The 24,241-nt window shown below is 38.1% G+C and overlaps 1 protein-coding gene across 2 annotated transcripts; it reads left to right on the forward strand.

Annotated features, from left to right (window-relative positions):
• The first annotated feature begins 93 nt into the window (after positions 1-93).
• Positions 94-22,513, forward strand: LOC139149609 (CLK4-associating serine/arginine rich protein-like). Of its 2 annotated transcripts, none has more exons than XM_070721443.1 (15): positions 94-483; positions 6,329-6,426; positions 6,883-7,052; positions 7,428-7,509; positions 12,098-12,267; positions 12,646-12,742; positions 13,027-13,105; positions 13,369-13,442; positions 14,357-14,587; positions 15,327-15,782; positions 16,324-16,390; positions 17,891-17,951; positions 18,727-18,785; positions 19,446-19,569; positions 20,021-22,513. In XM_070721443.1, exons 1-15 carry the CDS (start codon positions 385-387, stop codon positions 20,113-20,115), a joined length of 1,962 nt encoding a protein of 653 aa, XP_070577544.1. In that variant the 5' UTR covers positions 94-384; the 3' UTR covers positions 20,116-22,513. The 2 variants fall into 2 exon arrangements, 1 of the variants encoding a protein (XP_070577544.1); XR_011556125.1 differs by having other exon boundaries at positions 266-483; positions 16,324-16,394.
• Positions 22,514-24,241: the final 1,728 nt, after the last annotated feature.

A 24,241-nucleotide genomic window follows, 5' to 3' on the forward strand; every position in this document is an offset into this window, starting at 1 on the left:
CCATTATGTTGATACAGTGATATACAATAGTAGTGAACGAGGTCAGATGGTTTCATTAGTTTTGAAAGGGGTGTGGTGTACGTCATAGATGTCATACCCCGTTTATCACCAACATTTGCTCGTCATATTTACATGTTTTTACTTTGTTAACTAAACACGCACACATCGTACCACATGTATATGGAAGTGACATACGAATCAGTCGCTGGTAGCTTCTTTTGTAAGTAAATCCTTTTTCTCCGCCACAGCTGCTTCTAAAATGGTTTGTCTCTAGCCTAACTAAAGTACTTGCAACATGGCGCCACGACACTGAGCCTTCACTCGAACGACTTTTAGACAGTATTTTGCACACATTTCATCGCAAAGTATAAACATAACGCCACTATGTGGCACGAAGCTAGAAAGCAGGAGCGAAAGCTCCGTGGAATGATGGTAGATTACAAAAGAAGAGCCGAAAGAAGACGAGAATATTACGAAAAGATAGTGAGTAGACTTCTTTGCTACAACTACCTACCTCTTTTTTTACGTCCAATGTACATATGGTATATAAACCTCGAACATTTTGCATGTCTCTGTCAGGCACTCTCAGTAATCCTCAACCTAACCTCCTGTCAATGCTGCCTCCAAATCTACTTCCTGACAGGACATGAACTTTTGCCCTAAAGCCAAGTCAGTGTCATGACAATCGAGAACGTGTATTATCATATCGGTAACCGGAGAAGTCGGCCAGTTGCGAACTCGGCCAGCGCCGGTGCCGACCAACTCGGCCAGTGGGAGAAGTCGGCCAGGAGAAGTCGGCCACTCGCAACAAAGCAATATGATTGCATATGTATTCTCTTCACAGTTGTATATGCCAAACAATTTTAACTTTTTACAACCATAGTTTTTGTTATTTTGTCGGTTTAATATTCAGAAAACAACTCGAAGTCGAAGAGCTCCCACGTCCACCCTGCAAAACATGTACGGTCTGCCTCAGTATTTCTGCAGATCGGACGCGTACCGTATTAAAGTTCAGGCAAACATTATGCCATTTCTTCAGTAAAATTCATGGCTTGCTATGAAAGGGATTATAGGGCTGTCCTGTATCCTTCTATTTTTTACATCCATGCTATGACGAAGGCTGCAAAACTCGCTACCACGATCACGATACACCGCCATCTTTAATTTTACCCAATGTGTGTATATCATGCGTGCGTTGAACTGTGATCTGTGAAGTTTGCGCCCATCTTATGAATGACATTTTACGTACACATACGTGGACTATCCCTGAGTTTCAGTGTATCGTGCAAAGTTCATCCGGGGAGAACAAACACATTTGCAAAAGGGAAAGAGAAAGTTTACCACCTCCAGATGACCACTGAAATATTAAACGAAATGTGACTTGAGAAAATACTCAGTGAGCAGAGGGTCAACGAGTAGACACACTGTGTGCTGTTTGATTGAAAACTGTCTTCCCAAGAAACAATGTTGATTTGTGAGATTAGCAACACGTTCATACACAGGCCATTGAAACGTCTCTGAAACGGTTCTGGGCCAATACTGACACACAAAGTTATGTGTGGACACTCCGAAGTGGTTCTGAAGCGTTTCAGATTTGAGACGGTTTAGTCGGCCCGACCAGAGCCGTTGTAGGGATTAACTCTATCCGCAAATCGCTGTGTGGACAGACTGAGCCGCTTCAGAAGCGTTTCAAATGCCCTCACGCAACAGGTATTTGTAACATAAAACAAACAACACCAATATACAATATTCACTTTCGCCATGGCTGCCGAACACAGTACTACATCTCGCAGTATACTGGTCCGACGAAGAGATAAGCTTGCTACCAAAAACCCTATCAATTCGACCAGAAAAAATTCATTACGATTTGAAAAACGTCGAATTAATAGGAAATTAAAACTGCCGAAATAATTTAGTGGTCGAATTTAATTTGGAACGACGAGGATGAAATTTAAGCGAGACATGTTTGCCATGTTGAGACTGCTTCAAAGCATGGACTGTGAAATTTTGTGAGGTCGACAAATTTCGTAACAAAAAAACCTCAAACGCACGTTGGTGTCACATCAAAATCAAAGTGGCCGCGATTACAGACGGAACAATCTGTGACACTGCCACCGGCCGCTCGACGGACGACACGTAAGTTGACATCGTGTGCCAGCCCTTGGAAATATATTGTAACTCCTTGACAGGCAGATGAGATAGTCTTATAGCGTTTGATGCATTGAAAGTTTGTAAAAATAATAAAAAATGACATCACCGATCATAAGAAACGTGGTGTTGAAGATAATAGTTTTTAAAAGAAGACCGTGACGACCATATTTCTGTAAGTATTATCTAACTTTAGAAAACCAACATCTGAAGATTTACTTCAACCAACACTTTTGGATTTGTTCCACTCTTTATTATAAGATTAGTCGAATTTCTGGAAAGTAGGTGTACATTTTCGATGTCTGTGTATAGTCTACACCGAAGTCATATCCGAAAGAGTATAATCAGTTCGCGACAGCGTAAACCTCTCTCTCCCTCTTTCTCTCCAATGTTTTATATTGTCGACATTTATATATCAGTCTGAAGTTTCAGGTCACTGCTCATTACAAGTAGTTGATGTCAATTTTTCCGTATCGGGCATGGTCTCTATCGTCACTCTAATCGTTAGTGTTTTCCTGTTATATTCCATATCAAACTCAAAACACAACGTGAACAACGCTGATCTTTCGTATCGAAAACCGGTAAAGTTCGTAACTGGTGACATGTCACGGCCTGGAGAAAGTTCATCACCATCGATCGAATGTCCGTGGCGCTTTTGCTTCCAAATAGACATATTGAAATGCACAGGGAACTTCGCGGTATGGCAATTATATGAATTTTACCGTGAAGAAAGTCTGTGACTTTAAACTGGCCGTACAACCAACAATAAACATGGCGGAGCAATGATACCGATTTCAGAGACTTCGATTTTTTTTTCATTGCGACCTCGACCGCTGGTGAGAGCGAGTCGTCTATTTTTTTCCCACTGGCTATTTGGCTTTGAATTTTCAATTGCCATCATGTGCTAAGTTAAAGCTAAAAACAAGATGGGCGTTCTCTGTAAATTAATAAGCCTTTTGAATATGAAAAAATCGGGCATCTGAACCTCAACACGCAGCTTGAAAGTTGTTCTCCGAATCAGGACAGGGACATCGGCCCGGGACATCAGTGAGGCCGGATTTCACATAGTAGCAATGGAAACCGACGGCTCGTTCGTTGTAAGAAACCATGGGATGTACGCTCCCTTGGGCCGTGGAATTTCGCCGTATCGCCTCTACAGACTACACCGTCTATTACCTAACCATGCTATTAAACAATCACACGATAGTTCAGTAACATATATCTTCATTAATCTACCGATCATCCACCGTCGAACACTTCGAAAACAATGGTCGCGGTCACGGATTCAAGGACGTTCACAAGAAGAAATTATCAATAAGTGGCGCGCAGAATTATTTTTACTGGTTTTGAGAACTTCTAAAATAACTTGTAATCTGTATATCTTCACACATCGAACCGATATTGTATACCTATCACCGTCGAAGTTTATGTCTTTCACTGTAGAGTTCTTTTTATCCAAAACACAAATTCAGAAGAGTCCCACAGAGCAGTCAAATGAATGGATAATTGCTTCAAGCGAATGAAATTGCACGAAAGAATGAAAATCAACGGCACACCATGGACGTGATTTAAAACAATAGCGCTTGTGAATAGGACTATTCTATTTGAGTAAAAAGTGCCGTTTTTCTCGCAATTTTAGCAACTGTAACGACCCTTTATTCTTTAATACCTTTCCATAATTGAATTAAACTAGGTTTAGGGCTTATACACACAGTGTACACTGATGTACAGAACTTTAAAAAGTATTCTGCTGGTAACGAACAGGGGTTTACACTCTAATGGGCGCAGTAAAACAATGGTCACGTCCATAGGTTCAAGGACGTTCACGGGGAGACACGATGGCAAATAGTGCAGTGTCGTAAAATTGCTTAGACTAGTTTTAAGAACGGTACAATATCTGGTCATCGGTGTACCGCTACCTGTGAATCGAAACGACAAGTGTAGACCTATAGCTTCGAAATTTTATGGGAGAGACACCACGACTGAGACCGACAGTAGCATAACAAACTATTCCCAATTGTGCGTCCGTGTTTAATACAGACATCTCTGTAGGTGATTCTGGTTTCTCTTGAATCAAAAGTCCGACATTGACAAAATTGACATAAAATAAGTCCGAAAAGTTATGTTTATTCAACTAACTGATTCATCTCCTTTGATATCCCCTATTAGCAACATGTAAACAGTCCGGAAAGACTGACATCGATGTCTCCCGGGCCCCCATTTCTTCACCGTTTTGCAAAACATCTCATCAGCCGGACGCATGGGCAATGTCTTTGTACGTTGGTCAAAACTAATGACAGTATAGGTCAGGATGTAACATCGGTCAAAGTAATATCGAATATGGAAGACATTGATTGACAAAAATGAGAGGGAACGAGTCAGTAAATATCGAACCAATAAGGGGAGATCGAGACTGCCATCCCCCATGATTAATCAACTGGGAACAAAATATATATTTCGATCAACAGACTTACACAATGAGAGACAGCATTTTATTCAGCTATAAAATAAGTCACCGCCTTTCCTATAATAACACCCCGTTTGCGTTTCGATCTACTCTGCTCTGTCCCCAATCGGTATGGCCGTCCGGGTTTCGCCTGCCGTACTGACTGATACATGGTTATTTCTTCACACATTTTTTCATCGCTTGGCATAAAATACAGCATCTCTTTGGTGCACAAAGCAAATCAACGTTTAGAAGGAAAGTCACAGGAGGTTAGGATATTATATACCGTAGGTGAAATTAGAATGGAATGTTGAAGATGAAAAGACTTATCAGTCGACAAAAATTGCCATAAACCGAGAATTGAGATTGTCTATGATTAATTAATTGGGAACAAAAAGATTCGATTGAGTCATTAAGTTTGTGTTTGATTCGTTTCAAAAATGTGTTCCTACATTCTTATCCGATTGTTTGTGTTAATAAAAATGTTTGTTTCTCCTCGGATATTTGTAGGGAAGTTTGGATTAGTGTGGACGGTAATGTTTTGTTTGTGTGAGGAAAGCTTATGGCGAGGCGAAACAAACATTTTTATTAACACAAACAATCGGATAAGAATGTAGGAACACATTTTAGAAACGAATAAAACACAAACTCGACACAAAAACATTTTGGATAGTTAGGTGGGGAGCCTCTTTCACATTCTTTACAGCCAGTACAACGTCGTCCATTTCAGCCATCTTGTTACAAACAATGCTTGGCCATACACATCTTTTGAACTCGAGAGGGCGCATTAAGACGTCTTAAACATCAAAACAATGGCTTAATTTTGTGTATGTGGACGCAAGCGGACTCAATCTATTAATCTCCTGTGTTTACAAATCACAAATAGTGTTGCAGAAGCGTTTCAATTTTTCCCTGTCTGAACATAGTATAGGACTTTCTCCAAATACAGACCCTGTAATTATTGCGTCATTGCGATTATCTTTTTTCTTGTGCAGTCAATAGCATTCTTTGACAATTTTGTCATGAATATATTAGTCAGTTAACACTTCCCACACTTCATCAATCAACAGCTGTACATTATGGTTTCTGGAAGGTAAATTGTAAAGATGATTTGTTATTATTGCACCCCACGTATCATTTGATAATCATGATTAGCTTAGATTTAGTCACGTGGCATATTGAAAAAAGTAAAAACATGGTTTAGGAGACTCTTGCTTATTCAGTAAAGTGATATTGACCACTGTGCACATACCTGAGTTGAGTGCACATCTTTTCTTTGAATGACAAATTGTCGTGCATTGGTTGTAAAGAAAATTAAACCACACGTGACCTCAGGGCGCATGACAGTAACTCCAGCCAAGTTAGTTGACATTATAGTACAATAATAATATGAGTATGTATGACTAGCTACAAACAAAGCTGTGTCCATTCTTGGTAATTATTTGAAAGCAATTTTAGGTATGGCATTTGTAAAATTTAGCTGCTCACGGTGGTGACCCTCTTCCTGTCACTATCTTCAATGCTGCGACTATTATTTTGATGCATGTGGATCATTTATGTGATCACCGGGTATTCAAATCACTTCGCGGGTTAGTTTTCGCTCACTGGCTCACTCAAGTGTGTGCTACTATCTCAAAAATTTGTGCATTTCTCTTTTGAGAATGGGATATATAATAACATTTTTTTATGACTGTCAGTTGCGTTACATGGTTTTGGTATCTTCTTTCCTTTCAGAAACTTGACCCAACACAATTTATTCGTTTGCATGGGCGTCCATGCAAGATCAACTTGGATCCATCGGTTGCAATGGCTGCTGAAGGACCGGGAACAATGTATGGTTTTGAGGATTCTTGTTCTCCAATCTGTCAATTTCTTACAGCTATATGTTCAAATAGACATTACCGCGATGTCAGTCTTCACTTTAGTATCAGTAGACAGTGTTTATGCTGACACATGCGTATCTCATTGTTTGAGAAGTAGTGCAAAGTTTATCGTTTCTCCCATCCTTGAAAATGGCACACCCAAGATTATTTCATGTGTACCTTTACAAGTCAAACCCTCTTGTGAAGTCTACAAAACTCGCAAATGTTTGATATTTAAGTTAAAGTTTGATATGTTGATGTGATGCAAGTGCGCGATAAGGTTCAGAATTGCTGGCAAGCCAGGTGTATGTGGCACTGTACATGCTAGGAAGAAATTTTATCTGCTTGTGAATGGTTCTACAAAAGTATATTTATCCTGTTTCACTGTGAGAACACTTTGTAAAGTTAAACACTTTGCCCTTGCAGGATGCCCTGGCAAGGAGATACCACAAACTTGATTGACAGATTTGATGTCAGAGCACATCTAGACTACATTCCTGAGTACAAACCTTCACCATTTCAAGAGCCGGATGTTGAGGAAAAGAAATGTAACTACGAACGCTACAGGACGTTAGTACAAAATGAGTTCACGGGAAGTAAGTATACCAGGCAGGAAAAGATGGTGATGGTAACCGTTCCTTATCTAGTAAAGACAAATCACAATTAGTTCCGCTTTGAGTTGACAAGTTTTTGAATTCGAAGTGTGGTTTCTGTCCAGTTTGGTTTTGGTGCTCATAGTCATAGCGTGACAATATGTTGGATGGTAATCTCATTTTGCGAGAAAGTTGCCCGACCATATGATGATAAATGGTTTACCCACCTTATACGGAAGTGATAAAATGGTTATAATAATAATTCTGTTTATACAAAATAAACAATCCATCACACAACATGTTATGGTAAAGACTAGGTCTTTGGACAGGTTAAGTCATAATATTAAAAACTGTGTGCTATCTTTCACACCATGACAGTGACGGAAGAGCAAGTGTTGTATCAAATACACCTTGATGATCTCTATGGTGCTGAAAAGAAAAAGAATGAAGAAAAAGAGAGGTAAGAGAATGTACATCACTCACAATGCTGGATTGACAGGATAGAAATTCATGTCATATATCTGTTATTTTTAGCTCCCATAGCCATATGTATATATGGCAATGGAAGCTATTCTTATAGGCTAGGGAAATGTCTGTATGTATGTGTGTCTGTATGTCTGTATGTCTGTATGTCTGTCCGTCAACATCAAAAACTCCAAAACCGCTGTACATTTCATCTTGATATTTGGTGTGTACATGGATGATGGGCTGTAGATGAGATTTTGTTCAAATGAAGTTGTCATTGCCAAACATATGCAAATTAAGTGAAAAAATGTAAAAACAGTCAAAATTGAAAAAACTCAATAACCACTGAGCAGATTACATGAAAAATTAGCATGTAAGTACTTTGGGCTGACATGAAATGATTGTGCACATCTTGGGTCAGTATCTTGGACTTGCTATTTTTCATGAATTTTTTTGTAATTTTCTCCCATTTTTGGTCAAAAAATCTCCTGCTCTGAAACCACAAGTCCGATTGATTTGAAACTTGGTATGGAAGTGCATAGGAGTGACCTTTCCCAAATTTGGGCAAATCGTGGTGAAATTTGCATATTTTTAGTTTACACGTCCATAGACTCCCATGTATAAGGCAGATCTCCATAGACTCCCATGTATAAGGCCACGAAAAATAAAAATTTAGTTTCTCATCGTATTCATATTGCAAAAAGGATGCAGTGACACAATTTTTAGTCCCACGGATGAAGTCCAGTGAGCTTATAGATTGGGTCATGTCCGTCTGTTCGTCCATCCGTGAGTCCATCCGTTCACGCAGATATCTCGGATATTTTGACAAAATGTCATGTGACCTTGATGACCTTTGATCTCAAATATACATATTTGTCCATAACTCAGTAACCACAAGTGCTACCACCCTTCATATATGGTATGATGGGACAGCTTATGACGCCACATAGTGTACCTCATTAATTATGCACATATCTAATTTTGAGCGAGCCAATAGAGCTAGAGGTCTGATTTTTGGTATATAGGGATAACTTAGCAAAACAATTTTTTTGACAAAATGTCACGTGACCTCGGTGACCTTTGACCTCAAATATACATATTTGTCCATAACTCAGTAACCACAAGTGCTACAGCCTTCATGTATGGTATGATGGGACACCTTATGACGCCACATATTGTACCTCATTAATTATTCACATATCTAATTTTGAGCGAGCCAATAGAGCTAGAGGTCTGATTTTTGGTATATAGGGATAACTTGGCAATACAATGTTTTTGACAAAATGTCACGTGACCTAGGTGACCTTTGACCTCAAATATACATATTTGTCCATAACTCAGTAACCACAAGTGCTACAGCCTTCATGTATGGTATGATGGGACACCTTATGACGCCCAGTGTTCTCCCCAGGCCGTTTAACAGGATCGGCCCCGATCCTTTATTTTTTTCGCCCGATCCTTTATTTTTTCGCCCAATCCTTTATTTTTACAAGCCGATCCTGTTTCGTGTCCGCCGATTCTCTTTCAATGTGGCTGAAGACCTATTGTTTCTCAGCGGCGATTTTGTGTGAAACGAGTTCAAGTGTGAAACGGTTCTAATGTGGCGATAACACGACGTGCCAGATGATTAAAAGGTTTATTCCATCGCCAAAATGTGTGAAATGGTTAGACTGTTCTCCTCTCATGTCGATGCTTTAGGTGTTTTACACACAATGAGGCAGGGTTATCGGGTGCAAAGCACCCAAAGTCGCGCTTGACTTTGAGGAGAATAAACGGGGCGGCCGTAGTGCAAATGAACATCGGCTAAGACGGATGAAACTTAAATTCAAAAAGCATGAAATGTGTTACGCTGCCGATCGTACAGACAACGGCCATTTTATATAACATAACGGACATGGAGTGTACTCAACCATGGATGTAAAAATTAAAAATTACATCCATGACTCAACGAAAGGCTCGGTGTTGCATCTTTGCCAGCGGGCACTCAGTCACCTCCATGGTCAAAGCATCTATACTAGGCCATTGGTTGAACTGCCGTTGCCACCCATGTCTCGCTCTGGTAAGAATCCGAAGGTCAGGAAAAGTGATTTCGATCAGAAGTGGCTGAAATCGTACGATTGGTTGAGACAAAATTCAGATGCAAAAATGTATGGTACTGCCGCGTGTTCATATCGTTGCGTGTCCGAGTTAGCCATTTCCAGATCTGTGTACGTCCACATGACGTTGAAGCCATGTGTGTCACCTCGTGTCACGCATTCGTAACTTGCATGGATTCGTTCGATTGACTTTGAGAAACAATTTCACTTGATCCAGTTTCAAAACCCATGACCCGTTTTACAATATTCAGGGTACCATGAAATGAAATAAAAAGGAACTACATGAGTTAAAATAATCATTCTTGTGATCATCTGAATACAGCAGCTATGTATGTACGGTTAGGATATACCATGGAGGTGGATATACAGTATAGGTTCAAAGGTCGCGTGTGTTCAAGCGTGCTCCACACACACAATGCATGGCTACGGCCGACGCCGCGCAGTTGTCGAAGTTTCGTACGTTTGTCGAAGTAGAAGTCGATGCAATTTCAAATCTTGTTCTTGAAAATACCCGGTATCAATATTTTCGGGCTTCTCTTTATTATGAATTGAGTTTTAAAGTCAACATATTTCTCTGCAGGCATGCTCCTCTGACTAATATTCAGTCCCGTATGAACTTGTCCGTGTAACTAACTGTTTTGCCATGGACGTTTAAAACAGACGTCCATGGTTTTAGCAATCTGGCTACAGACAAACACGTACCGGTCGTAACAGAGGATCACATAAAACGTCTGATTTTGAATGTTAATCTAGAGAGAACTGGAAGACTTTGAATGAAAATATGGATGTAATATATGAAGTGCTTAAAGTGCACAAAAGATTTTACTTTATCCTTTTATTGTAGGATTTTTTCTGATTCTATGGAGTGACATGTGTATTGCATAATTAACATAAAATTTACATAGTTATTGTTATGCAAATTAGCCGACCCTGTTTCAGAAATTTCTGGGGAGAACACTGACGCCACATATTGTACCTCATTAATTATGTGCATATCTAATTTTGAGCGAGCCAATAGAGCTAGAGGTCTGATTTTTGGTATATAGGGATAACTTAGCAATACAATTTTTTTGACAAAATGTCACGTGACCTCGGTGACCTTTGACCTCAAATATACATATTTTTCCATAACTCGGTAACCACAAGTGCTACACTCTTCATGTTTGGTATGATTGGACACCTTATGACACCACATACTGTACCTCAATAATTATGCGCATATCTCATTCTGAGCAAGCCAATAGAGCTGGATGTCTGATTTTTGGTATATAGGGATAACTTAGCAATACAATTTTTTGACCAAATGTCATGTGACCTCGATGACCTTTTACCTAAAAATATGTTTATGTCAATAAATAAGTAACCACAAGTGCTATGTCCTTTGTGTTAAGTAGGATGGGAGACCTTATGACAACACACGCTTTACCTCATTTATTATGTACACATCTATTTCTGGGCAAGCGAATAGAGCTAGAGATCTGATTTTTTGGCATATAGGGATTAATTAGCAATATAATTTTTTTTTTTCAAAATGTCATGTGACCTAGATGACCTTTGACCTTGATTATACATATATATGCATATTTCAGTAACCACAAGTTCTATACCCTCCAATTTTGATAGGATATTAGACCTTAAGATGTCACATCTTGTACCTCATTTATAATGTGCATATGTATTTCTTGGCTGGCCAATACTGCTAGAGGTCTGATCTTTTTCCCGATTTAGAACCATAACTTAGACATGCCTCATGTGTTTCAAATTGGGAACAAGACATAGACCTATGTGCCCATAGATCTCAACATATACACTCCAGTGATACTTCTTAATGACCACATTTTCCTGCCCCATCAAGACTAATACTCCTATTACAAGTGGGGACTATGTCATTGTAAATGACTTGTTGAGTTAATGGTTGTATCACAGTATTCGATATATCTAATTCTGTATTTTTTCCATTTTATATTCTGAATAATTACATTAAACATATTTCACTGTCTCCAGTACATTTCATTTAAGTATTTTCACTTCATGCACTTTATCCCTTTCACACATGTTCAAATATCTGACCAGAGAACAAACACTAAATAGTCCAGGATGGGAGCTACAGTGTCATTGACGCTATTTTTAATAAATTAACATTCATTTCACAGCTCTGTGTTTCAAGCATAGTGTAAATTTTTGAGCATATTACTTTACAGACTGCACTTTGATTTGTCATGGTCTTAATACTGAAGTAGCATTGAAGTAGACATAGTATGGGGCTAGGTCATCATTATGTACAGTTAGCGTAGTGTCTTGACAGTAGCCACAATACTCAGTCAGTAGCAAAGAATTGCAAAGTAGTAGTAGTAGTTTTAACCCTTTCACCACCATGGTTTGGTCTGCTACCATTTTTATCGATGGCAATTGTGGACCTGTTTACAGGAAATTAGGGGTGAACAGGTTAAATGTAAATTTTGAATTTTTCAAATGATTTCTTCATAGATTAGCCAAGGAGAGAGCATCGATAGGATTCGTTTATGAGGACAGTACCAGTGCTATTGAAGACCAAGGTGGTGGTAATGGAAAAGATGCTAACAACGGTGATCAAGACCAAGACGATGAGGATGATGATGATGATGACCATGATGAGATTGACAGTGATATAGACATTGGTGAGTCTGTCAACAAAAACAGCGTCAAAGTAACTACAAGTGTCTTATGGAACAGGGGGATGAGTGTAATGACATGTTCAGGTTGAATACGTGATGTGTGTAAAACATGGAATGTCACAAGAAGACCATTTAGCATGTTTTCATGCAGAAAGAAATGCCCTTATATCTGTTGTAATATTTCAAATTACCAATTTAAGGTATTGTTTATACTTCTCTTTACCTGTTCAAGATCATGGTTTGCCCGAATTCCAATGTTTTCTATGCCAAAGTTGGACCCAAACAGAGGTAAACGGGGGTGAAAGAGTCAAATTGTGCAGGATGTCTCCAATTGGTGTAAATCACTAATAGAATGGTCCATTGATGTTCTTGATATTGCAGATGTTGATTTAGATGTAGACAGCCTGACAGAAGAACAGACCAGTGAAGTGAACTCATTTGGTGTCAATTATGGGATGGATCCCAGTGAATATGTCAGGTATGTGAAAAAGCTCAAGCTTAAGATAAACATACCGTCTAAAGAACACATATTAAAAGAAAATCCAAAGTATGTTTAACCAAAAGTTCTCAAATCAGTCTTCCTCTTCATTGCAAATTTTTGACATGTCCAGAGATTTGCTTTGTTGTGCTGCTGGTGTGAGTGAAATTGAGGAAATCTCGTAAACTGTTTGTCATGATGAAGTTGGGTCCACTGGAATCTGCTTACGTAATAATGTTTTTAAAGCGTTAAATCCTGTTGTATATCGGGCCTTCTACCATCAGACAACTAAAGAAAGACAAAGAAGAAATTGAAGCATTGAGACGTGCCAGGGAAGAAGAAGAGGAGAAAGCAATGTACTCTGTAAGATCCAGATCAATTGTTTTGTACCATTTTTTTCATTTCATTACTATTTCTTGACATCTTCACAGTGTATGCATAGAAGAAAACATAGTACATTACTGTGAGTTCATTTGTTAATGCAGTGTCTTCATGAAAAGATAATTGAAAATCACTATCTGCATTGTTGATTTGTTATAAGAATCTGTCTCTCATAGGACAAGTAGAAATGGACTTCACTTGGTATAATTCCTTCCTGATAATATTGTGTTTCAACTTTATTCCAGGGTCGCAAGTCAAGACGTGAAAGGAGAGCTCTGATTGAAAAGAGATTGAAGGGAAGAAAAATAAGTCCACCTAGGTAAGTGTTTGTATGTCACATCTATTAAAAAGAATGCAGGGAAGAAAATGAGCCCACCCAGGTGGGGTTTTTTTATGTCATCAAATCAATCAATCAGTGTAAGGATTTCGTCAGTTTGAAGTATGTCAGCTAATCTCAAATCACTAAATTCAAAATAGCTTTTGTTTCATTGAGAAAATTAGCTGAATATTCCCCTTTTTTAAGAAAATGGACTGCTTAGTGTATGTGTGATGAGATAATGTATGTCATGTAATGAGACTGCTTTTAATCCTTTGGATGCTGTAATTTTTCCCAACAAAATTTTAGTGTAACATTTTATCAATTTTTATCAATTTTTCTGTAATTTCTTTTGATAATTTTGAACCAAATGGTCACCAAATTTTATCGGCCACAGTTTCTCATCAAAATTTTGGCAAAAATCTTACAAAAATTGACTGGGACATATATTTTAAAGGCAACAAAAATTGACTTTGGCGCTCAAAGGGTTAAAGTTGTAGAATAATACCTCAAGATTGAAAGGCTTCAACTTTTGTTCTATCAATGGACTTGAAAGCATTCTCTTCAGATATCAAGAATAAAAATCGGAGCTCACTGTGTGCTAAATTTGTTACTATAGAAAACATATTACCTAATATTTACCAACATTTAAAATTCAAAATGGCCGCCATTCCTGTGTTTACTGCATGGAGGAAAACGAAATTTCAATTTTCACAAAAGGAAGCCTGTGAAAACTTGGCTTACTCCATGAGCTTCAAAATGAGCCCCAACAAGCAGTAGATTAAAAAGGTATTTGAAAAGTTTGAGAGTGAATATCTATCCCTGAGGCACATCGTAGCAGTGTAGAGGTACTATACGAGACAAAATTCTTATACGAGACAATAATTCTAACAAGACGTTTTTCTGCTTTTTTTCAGTTATGCAAGAAGAGATAGCCCAACGTACCAGCCATACCGCCATTCTGCATCCAAGTCCTCATCCCGCAGTAGATCCAGAACGCCGGAGAATGTTGGCAAGATGGAATTCATCACCAGCTTCGGTGATGAGGAAGAAGAGGCCAAGACATCAGCCGCTGTGATTGGTCCTGTGAATCGTCCACAATCTAAACAACACCAAGAAAGGGTGTCAGATTCTCGCCACAAATCCCGGTCGGTGTCTTTTCACTTGTTGCTCTTTCCCAAAAACACTAGATCTCTTGTCGTGGAGATCGCCTTTAGTAGAATTTGTGAGATGAGATGCCTCGTCACGGATGACTCTGATTTTTATTTCACAAACACGTTCAAGAGGACTTGATTAAGTTTGTGCGGTATGAGTTGAGTGACATAGCTAAGAAAAAGAACAGTGACTGTAGAGTTTGGTGTATGATAACTCAGATGACAAGCCCTCCAAGATGACAACCCTTCAAAAAAAATACCACAATATAAAAAGTCAAACAAACCATTTTGAAGATCTGATGAATGTCAAGTGCAATGAGATAGTATTCACTTAGTACAAAATGGGTATGTGGGTAAGTAGTACGGAAAGAAGCTATGTTTTATAATTATTTTGAAGACAAAACCGTCTACTCATATGTGTATTAAGATGTGAACAACATGTAAAATACATAAAATATTACCATGCATAAAAAAAACATTACATTTTTGTTCTCCAAAACTAATTTTTAGAGAATGTTCAACTTAGTTGAAAGTGTCAATATTTTGTGTGTAGACCTCTTTGAGTGATACTCATAACCAATAACACTTTGGATCAGAGCAGACTGTTGGTAATATAGCCTACATTGTCAATTATTGACCCTGGCGACTTTTCGTGTTAAAATATTGTAAACTTCAAATTGTTAAAGAACAGAAGAACAAGAAATGACTTCTCTGTTTCTGTTCTGGCCAACAGACGAAGGAGAGACAGCTCAAGTAGCAGTAGCAGCAGCAGGTCATCAAGTTCAGGGTCATCATACAGCTCAAGGTCACGGTCGAGGTCCAGATCAAGGGGCCGGTACCGGCGATACTCAAGGTCGCGATCTCGCGATTCTAGGGATAGGTACTCACACCACCAAAGAGATAGATATAATTACCCCCGGCGACCGTACAGGAGGTCCAGCCGGTCACGATCTGGGGACAGGTATCGTAGGTCCAGATCTCCTATCAGACGGTACAGCAGGCACTACTCAAGCTCTAGTTCAAGTCGTTCCAGATCCCGATCCAGGGATCGGTACGAACATTCGCGGTCACATAACCAATACCACCGCGAAAGGTCTGATAGAAGGTACGATGATTCTGGTGGAAGATCTAGTCGAGATCAAGATACACCCTTGAAGAAGAAAGAAGACGTCACTGCCAAACTAAAAGTGTGAGTCATGTTATTTCTGCCATCTTCCTGCCAGCGATTGGTTCTGCAATACTTGTAGACTCTACACTCTTCCCATTAGTATAAACTGACCAAATATATAGGAATCTGGTGATGGGACTTAACTGACGTTCGCTATCTGAGGATCAATATCTGTGGGTTGTACTAAGTTTCTACAGAGATTGCATTTGGAAGGAATTGAAAGATGCAAGTTCTGTTGTGAAAAGCTGCAACATTTCAGTTTTTATATATGACAATGTGCTGACAAACTCTTTGTTTATTGGCGTTGTTAACTGTCATTGCAATAAAGAGCTCATTAAATTGTTTATGCACATATACCATTTGAAGATCATCCTCTATTTGCATATCAGGAAGGCAATAACATCTAACATCAGGGATGTTACCATTGAAATATATGTAAAGTTGAAGTAAAGAAACAGAGAAATCTGTTATTCAGTGTTGAATTTTTATCACTTTGAAAAGTTCCCATTGTGCTGGTTGAATTATTAACGTTTGCCTTCTCTTTGTTTGCGTTGACTTTCAGATCTGAGTCAAGTGTTGGTAAAGCATCAAATGTTAGTGCTAGTGTTAACGCTAGTGCTGCAACCAAAGTCAGTAAGAATCTCCTGTTACATTTATCTGTCTTCATTGTCTCTGAATCCAGATTATCCCTTCCTTCATCTTCCTAACACCTTCACTTTCATCTTTTCCGTAATCATATCGCAGAGGGATTAAAATGACGAATGGATCCACTAACCCTATCTCTGTAACACTAATACCTATCTCACATTTTATACTTGTGTGTTAAAGAAAAAGTTTACATTATTATCCATATCTCAGACTTCGCTCTTTTTTTTGCAAAAGAGAAAAATTGATTACATTGGACCGAAAAATATAAAAACTTAAAAATTGCATGCTGATAGTATAATATGCTAGATATGTTGTTGTCATTGCTTGAACTGTATAAGTTACATTTTCAATCCTCCATGTGCATAAATTCAGTAAATGTGTTTTGTCTGTTTCATATCATAACTTATCTGTACTTGTCTACAGTTTTGCCATCTAAAACTAAACTCTGAGCCAGGGTTATTGATATTTTCTGAACTCTTGCACCCATCATAATTTGAAAAGAGTTAGTTCAGTGAGCTGTTCCTCCATGGATTTCAACTTCTATCAGTTCTTTTCCCCTGGGTCAAATAACATGCACAAGTAAAATGCAAACTGGCAAATTATCGATTAGAATTGCATACAGTAGATGAGGTCTGAAAATGCCTTGAGCAAATAACGTGTCCCTTTTCTGTGTGGGGAGGATTACTACAGCAGTTGGCAGTAGGTTCAACACCATTAAATCAAATTATTACCATCATTGTATGCGAGTTGTTCTCCTGTGTGATTGTGAAAGGGAACAGGACTTGAACACTTTCAATATTCTGTGAACAATGGTACATGAAGTGATGTACAATGAATGTGTTGTCCGCATGTACCTCTGTGTAACTTCCTGCCGGACATTGATGTCTAGGTTTAGAGAGAAATGTACCTGTAAGGTATTCAAAACATACCATATTTTGTTGAAAAAAAGTGTTTTTATTATTTTGAAAATCGAATGTTCTTTAGAAGATTGTCATTAATTTTCAATTAAGACGTACAGGCCTTGAGTCCACATTTTACGTATATTGTTTTCCTTCTTTGTGCTAAAGTCCTGCAAAGTAATGACCCAGTAATAGTTTTTTCTCCTATAATTGTTAACATCCTCTTTCTACAATGTTGAGGAATGTGTAACCCGTTTTATGTTCAGGGCAGTGTGGTTCAATGTAAATAAAAATTGTTCAGTACACTGTCAGTATCTCCAATAATATGTGTTGCCTTGGCTATTGATCACATGTAAGTTTATTCCAGGATTCGTACCCTCCAGTTTGCTGGGTGTGTAAGCTACTCGTAATGTACCAGAAGGACAACAAAACAAGAAGTTGTGCATGATACTGTAACATGTTTACATGTAACAATCAACTTAAATGACCTTCCATGTGTTGATGTGAGTGATATACACATTGTCACTGTGTTTTGTGTCAGCCTGTGGCTTCAGTGTCTTTAATGAAATGAATTTTTTACAGCCCAAACTAACACCACAAGAACGACTAAAGAAAAGAATGCAGCTGGCGCTTAATAAACAACGTAAGTGGGAGAGTTGATTTCTCTTTTATTTATTTATTTATTTATGTATTTATTTATTTATTTATTTATTTATTTATTTATCTGTTTATTTGTTTATTTATCAGAATTTATCCATAGTAAAGTAAAACAAAAGTCTGTAGAGAAATGGATGACTGAAACCGGTGCAAATCACCGATACAAAGTCAGTCCTCTGCAACACACTTCACAAGGAGCAAAAAGAGAAGCTGACAAAAAATGTACAACAATTTAAAGCAAAAATACAGCACTGAAAAAAATAAAAAAAATAAATGTGAAGGTCTGTATTTTCTCCGAAAAAAACCAGTTGTCATTTACGCTCGTTTTGAGGAGCAAATGATGGCAGAGCATCTGTTACATCTATACAAGTACAACCATAATGCATCTTCAGCGCGTAATGCCAGAATATTTTAGCATTAACACAAAAATAAATGTTAGCCCTTATTGATGTTTGTTGAATGGGTAGTTCAAACTCACAGCCTAGGCAAAGTAAAATGCCTCTCTGTTGAGTTCATTGTGTCGGGGTTTTATGATGGTAAAATGAAAACATGGATACCAGAACTGTTTATCAATCAAACATCATCATATGCAGACTTGTAAGCCCCGATGCAACAGTGAAGCTGTTTGAATTTACCACTTTTATCAGAAAACTGTTTGCATTTTTATGAAAGCTCTAGAGAGGGCGGTGTTCTGTAACATGTGACAACCTGTGTAATGTGAGGGCTGTAGACCTAGTGACCTTTGAACTTTATATTTTCAGACAAGGCAGACAAGAAGAAAGAGCAATTGAAGACAGTTGAGAAGGAACAAGAAAGAATGGTATGTGTTCTGCCCGCTATTGACTGGGTTTGGTCGTCATGTGGAAAGTTTGTGAGAAGCACTCTACATGATAATTATATGATGTTTGTGTTCTCCACAGCTTGGAAAAATAAATGGATGGCCAATTTACATAACAATGCATAATGTGGATATTGCTTTGTTGTGGACATGTATTCCTGTGTACAGTTATTAACATATGAATAGATTGCACCAAAAAATGGGAGAACCCTGGATGCATACAAAAGAAGACAAATCCATGCATCATATTTGACATTACAATTAATTTAGATACCATCTGGCCATGTGAATGTGTACAGACCAAGATGCATTTCACATTCAATGTCTTTCAAAGCACTAGAGTAATATACTGAGTCATGTGGAGGCACGTATGTCAGTAACTGCACATTCAAACGTTTTACGTAGATCTGACTTTTAACACAGGGCATTACAATGAAACAGGTTGGACCTCATCCGCTATTATAAAGACTCTCTTTCCAGAATCTGAAAAGAGCTAACTTTGCAAAATATTGATTATTTTTGAAAGCATAGTGCCATCAGATCACTTCATACGGAATAGCAAAATTATAAATCAAAATTAAAAATCAAAAATTTTGTGAAAGATTATCGTATTTACATCTCAGAAAAATTTGTGATTTACAGGAAAGGGATGATGAGCTCAGAGAAATTGCTCGCAAGATCAGAAGGCGTGAAAGAGAAAAACGAGACCAAGAAGATGAATTTATTGTACACAGAAGTCGTTCCAGGTCACCGTCTCCAAAAAGAGGTAAACTTTTTATCTTACAAGGTATAAGGTATTCTCAAGAAAAGTTTTGAAAGTTTTCCAAGAGAACTCTCATGACTCTTACTCATTGAAGTTTGTGATTAAAAAGCTGCATTATTCACCACAAACCTAATTGTATCTTCAAGTTGTTATACAGCATTGTGTACAGCTCTGCTCAAGGAAGGTTTTCCTGTCACCACTCTTTGATAATGCACATCAAGATTTGTTGTTCAGTGTCACCTGACTTGAAAAAGACTACCTCTTTTGATATGCATGTCTACTATGGCTATGGGAAGTATGTTCCTTTGACTGATTGAACTACCAACAATGTTCATTCACGCATTTGACTATTGCCGTGTTAGACTTGGTATCCAAGTTTTTGATGGTATGTTTGATTTTTAAGAATGATCATATTTGATATTTCAATCAAAATCATCATATCATTTTACTTCAGGCTGGACATCAGACAGACACCCAAGAGACGTCACACCTCGGAGGCGATACCGCTCACGGTCAAGGTCGAGAACACCCCCGCGATACAGATACTAAAGGCAATGTTTTCCAAGTGACTGTTAACACTAATCATTTTCTACGCTCTTTGAAACAATCAACTAGTATTACACTCTCATTTTCAATCTTGATAAGCAGTCTTGTGCTATATTTTTTTCAAGTCAGTAATTAGGGCCTCGTTTATTGACACAGAAGATGAGGTCATGACACGGAAGATGAGGTCATGACATGGAAGATGAGGTCATCTTCGTCAAGGAAGCTTTTTTCTGTTTTGTCATTTCAAGCATTTTGTAGAATCTCAGCCATTTTTGCCGTTGAGACAAAAAGCAATATCCTACTCAACAAAAGAAAGTACACAGTGTTGAATGTCAGTGTGTGAGTATGCTTTATACCGCGACTCTTGCCATCGTGAAGTGTCAAATTGTAAAAATTGTCAACAAATATAGCTACAGTACTGGCAAAGGCGCATCAGAATTTAAAGGTATACAGTCACCTGTAATCTAAATATGCCCATATATGGTCAAAGGGACGTTCCTTGGTATTCAAAATTCCCATGTGAGGGCGCTGTTTTTAAAAAACGGCCACCCGCTTAAAATCTATGATTGGTTAGATTTTCTCTTTCCATGGTAACTGTGGCACAATTGGAACAGGTGACAGTATACCTTTAATGCTTTCTTTCACTACAGAACTAGAAACCTGTATTGAGTTGGGAGTCTTGAGAACTCTAGTTTTAAAAAAGACTCGGAGAAACATTAATGAATGATGCACAGTGGACTGGTGCTCTTTTGAATCAGATGCTTGTTGAAACAATTATCCCCACTGGGTTGTCTTCTGCTTTAATGAAAATTATTCTATGTCGTTGTTCCTATTAAACGATTTAGAAAGAGCACTTTACAAGTATATTGACTTTACCTCCAGACTGCCTATGCGTTTACTGTAAACAGAGTAACTGTTTCACTAACAGAGTCAGAACCTTTGACCGAGAATTAATATACACACAACACTCCACTACAATGGTGATATGCTCAGTGCCAAGTAAAAATATGATGAAAAATAAATGAATTTTATAAATAAATGTAATGATCCTTTTCTGATCAAAAAGGGCTGTATTTACTGACCTGTTCAGAAAAATGAATTTCCTATAGTCATGCTTCAGGCATATTCTTTGTAAAAATTTCTTTTGTCATTGGTTTGGTATAATTATCCATAGCTCACATGAAAGGAGTAAGTTACCGCTAAAATGTAGAATATTTGTACAGGGATCTTTCTTGGATGTTTTGTATTATCTTCTCTTAGGGTATGTTTCTATTATGCAAGGCCTTCCTGGACTGATACCCACCGTCATAGACAACGAGACTTACTGTTCCATTTTCTCAGCAACAAATGTTTGATGTAACATGGCACTGGCCATTCTAAAATTGTCATCAAATACTAGTTGGAATTTTGTCAAAGTGATCAATGAAATGTACTTGTCAGATCCAGATGTAAGAGAGTTGATTTTGCTTGTACTATGTTCTTCTGTATTTCACAAATTTTTTTAGGAGGTTATATGTGACATTTATGTCAAAATTGCCCATTTTCCAAAAATGATTTGTTACATCATAGATGGTAGAAGCAGGACTGTCATTTCTACTGTCAATGGTGACATGTATCAGCATGTGTTTTACATTGATACTATGACTGCCATTACTAAGGTTTTCTGACGCTCCTGCCAAATACAAAAATTTGCAGAGCAAACCTTATTGATGAAATAGTAATGAACTGATAATTTCAAGGAAATGTCCATTTACCTTCAATAATTACTTTGTCACAAGGGCCTTTTCTCTGTTGCAATGCTCTCTTGACTCCTTCCCTCTCTCTCCCCCTCTCTCTCACCCTCTCTCCTCTCTCTCTCTCTCTCTCTCTATCTCTCTCTCTCTCTCTCATCTGCCATACAACTCAGACAAACTTTTCTGCACTTTTTCAGTTCTTCACCATTTGCTTTGAAGCCAAGTGTATTGCAATATTTCCAACTTTTCCCATCAAATTTACTACCCTTCTTTACGTGACAAGCATAGAGTATTATAAATTCACTATGGTGATATCTTGTAGCATCATATATACCAAAGGATACTGTAAGCAATGCCTTCAACAGTGAAGCATCTGTGAGCTTGTATGTAAACTTCAAATGTAACTTTACAATACCTTTTTTTTCTATGTGGAAATGCATATTTCACTCTGCTGGCCTCAGAATTGTTACATTGCGATGAACTGTCATAAATTGATTTGTCGAGGTTTTTTTTGTAAATGACCATGACATGGCATTGGAAACAACAACTAGGCTTATAAGAAGTTGTAGATTTCTAATGGTGGTTTTTTAACATCATTTGCACAGCAAACGCAAACACAAACACAAACAGAAGTTTGTAGATTTCCAAATAAAAATTATTGAACATTTTGAGCCTCTTGGGAGATTATGTTCTGAATGTTTGCCCAGTGTTGAAGTGGTGGGATGTTTTCAGTTTGCAGCTGGAAGATATCAACCACACACAGTAGAAAAGAGCAAGTCTTCAACACGTCATATTAAAGTAGGTAACATTTCATAAGCAGGGTTGTCCACTACTGCATCTGACAGGAAATATAGTACACAAGTATTAATGTCATCGTGGATGCCTGAAGCTGACAACTTGTCTGTCACTTTGTGTTGATAAAGTAATGCCACAACATTTTGACCAGTTCACAAATGTGTGAACAAGCAAGATAGTTGGGCATGTAATATGGAGGGAACTGGTCAAAACTGAGTGGTATACTTGTGTGTTGTTGAGTCAGTTTATTGTTATATTGTAACAGTTTATTGAAATTCTCATACAAAAAAGAATTTTCTTGGCGCTAGCACGCATTTCAACTGCTAGGTTGCAAATAGGAGAATTATTTTCACATCTCTACAATCAGATTGCTCTACTGTGCCATTAGTATACTCGCATGATAATAATAGGGGTTATTACAGCCACAGCGTAACAAACAGATTGCCACTAATGCTCAAAATAGTGGCCAAAGCAAGACGAACCAGGGCAAGCAGGTAGGCAGTTTTATAAGATGCAAATTTTCCAGCAGTGAACGACCTTGTTTGCAAGGTACAAACTTGCCAGGACATGCACCAAATTTGTTTTACTCTGCGTTTAGCTCGGATTGAGCGTCAGGGAGTTTATCTATTTTTGCCAGTCTACATCCAGTTTGTACTCGTGTTGAATTGCAGATGAAACTTCACCGTTGTATATTTTTGATATAGGTAAAATTGGATTTGATTTGTTATTTTAAAGTTACTCCAGGATCTTCAGTTTGTATACTTTTACCCCCCCCCCCCCCCCCCCCCCCAATGAAGTAAAACATTTTGAAGGTTGTGACTTTTATCTTGGTTTTTGGTCGGGGAGGTGTCATGAAAACCAATTCTGTCGGTTCCCCATTTAGTATCTCCCGGTCTCGGTACCAAACACTTCGGGAGAGAAAACTTGCAAATCGTCTGTGTGTATGAGTTTTCAGCCTTTTTAACTAGTCAAGACATTCTGACTCACCACTTTGAAGTTGGTTTGTGTGTGTGTGGGGGGGGGGGGGGGGTGAAAAATTTTGGTTAAATTTTAATATACCATCGTATGTTTAGGGAAGCGAACAGGTAGTTAGACTCATCTAAATGCGTAATATTTTATAGGCAGCGAGCTTGAACTGCACGGTGTTTGTGACACGTCAAAGATGCGAAATTGAGTATAACCCAGTGGTAGTCCAGATGCGTTGGAGAAGAATCTTAAGCCCAGCTGCACCCCTGTTGATAATATATACAAATTTGTACCGCGGTTATCTCCCCTTTGTGCCATGTGTAGACTTGACCAATGATTTTTTTATTTAACGTGGACTGAGACTTTTAGCCCGTTTTGACGCAGGCATGTCACTGTCACTTTAGAAACATCATTTTATAGAAACTATGAAGAGTTTTGACGTCAACAGTCAGTGAAAAGATGTACACTTTGACCCAATATACCATTTCAAGCAATAATGTAGTTTGTGCGTTTTAGTGTTTAACTGCGGTAAACTTTTTGGCATTTTTGATAAACCTTTACCAAAGTCAGAGCCGAGTGCCCCCCCCCCCCATTTCCGCATTTAAAGAGGGTAAAAGACAGTAAAAATCTAATTA

The sequence above is a fragment of the Ptychodera flava genome, chromosome 14 (genome assembly GCF_041260155.1).
Source record: "Ptychodera flava strain L36383 chromosome 14, AS_Pfla_20210202, whole genome shotgun sequence".
Taxonomy (NCBI): domain Eukaryota; kingdom Metazoa; phylum Hemichordata; class Enteropneusta; family Ptychoderidae; genus Ptychodera; species Ptychodera flava.

What these genes read in the sequence shown, in the direction of transcription:
- LOC139149609 (XM_070721443.1), top strand. Translation starts at nt 385, where the DNA reads ATGTGGCACGAAGCTAGAAAGCAGGAGCGAAAGCTCCGTGGAATGATG. An exon ending in TGACAGTGATATAGACATTG is followed by an intron (nt 12,268 to 12,645) that starts GTGAGTCTGTCA and finishes TTGATATTGCAG; the next exon opens with ATGTTGATTTAGATGTAGAC. An exon ending in GATTCTCGCCACAAATCCCG is followed by an intron (nt 14,588 to 15,326) that starts GTCGGTGTCTTT and finishes TCTGGCCAACAG; the next exon opens with ACGAAGGAGAGACAGCTCAA.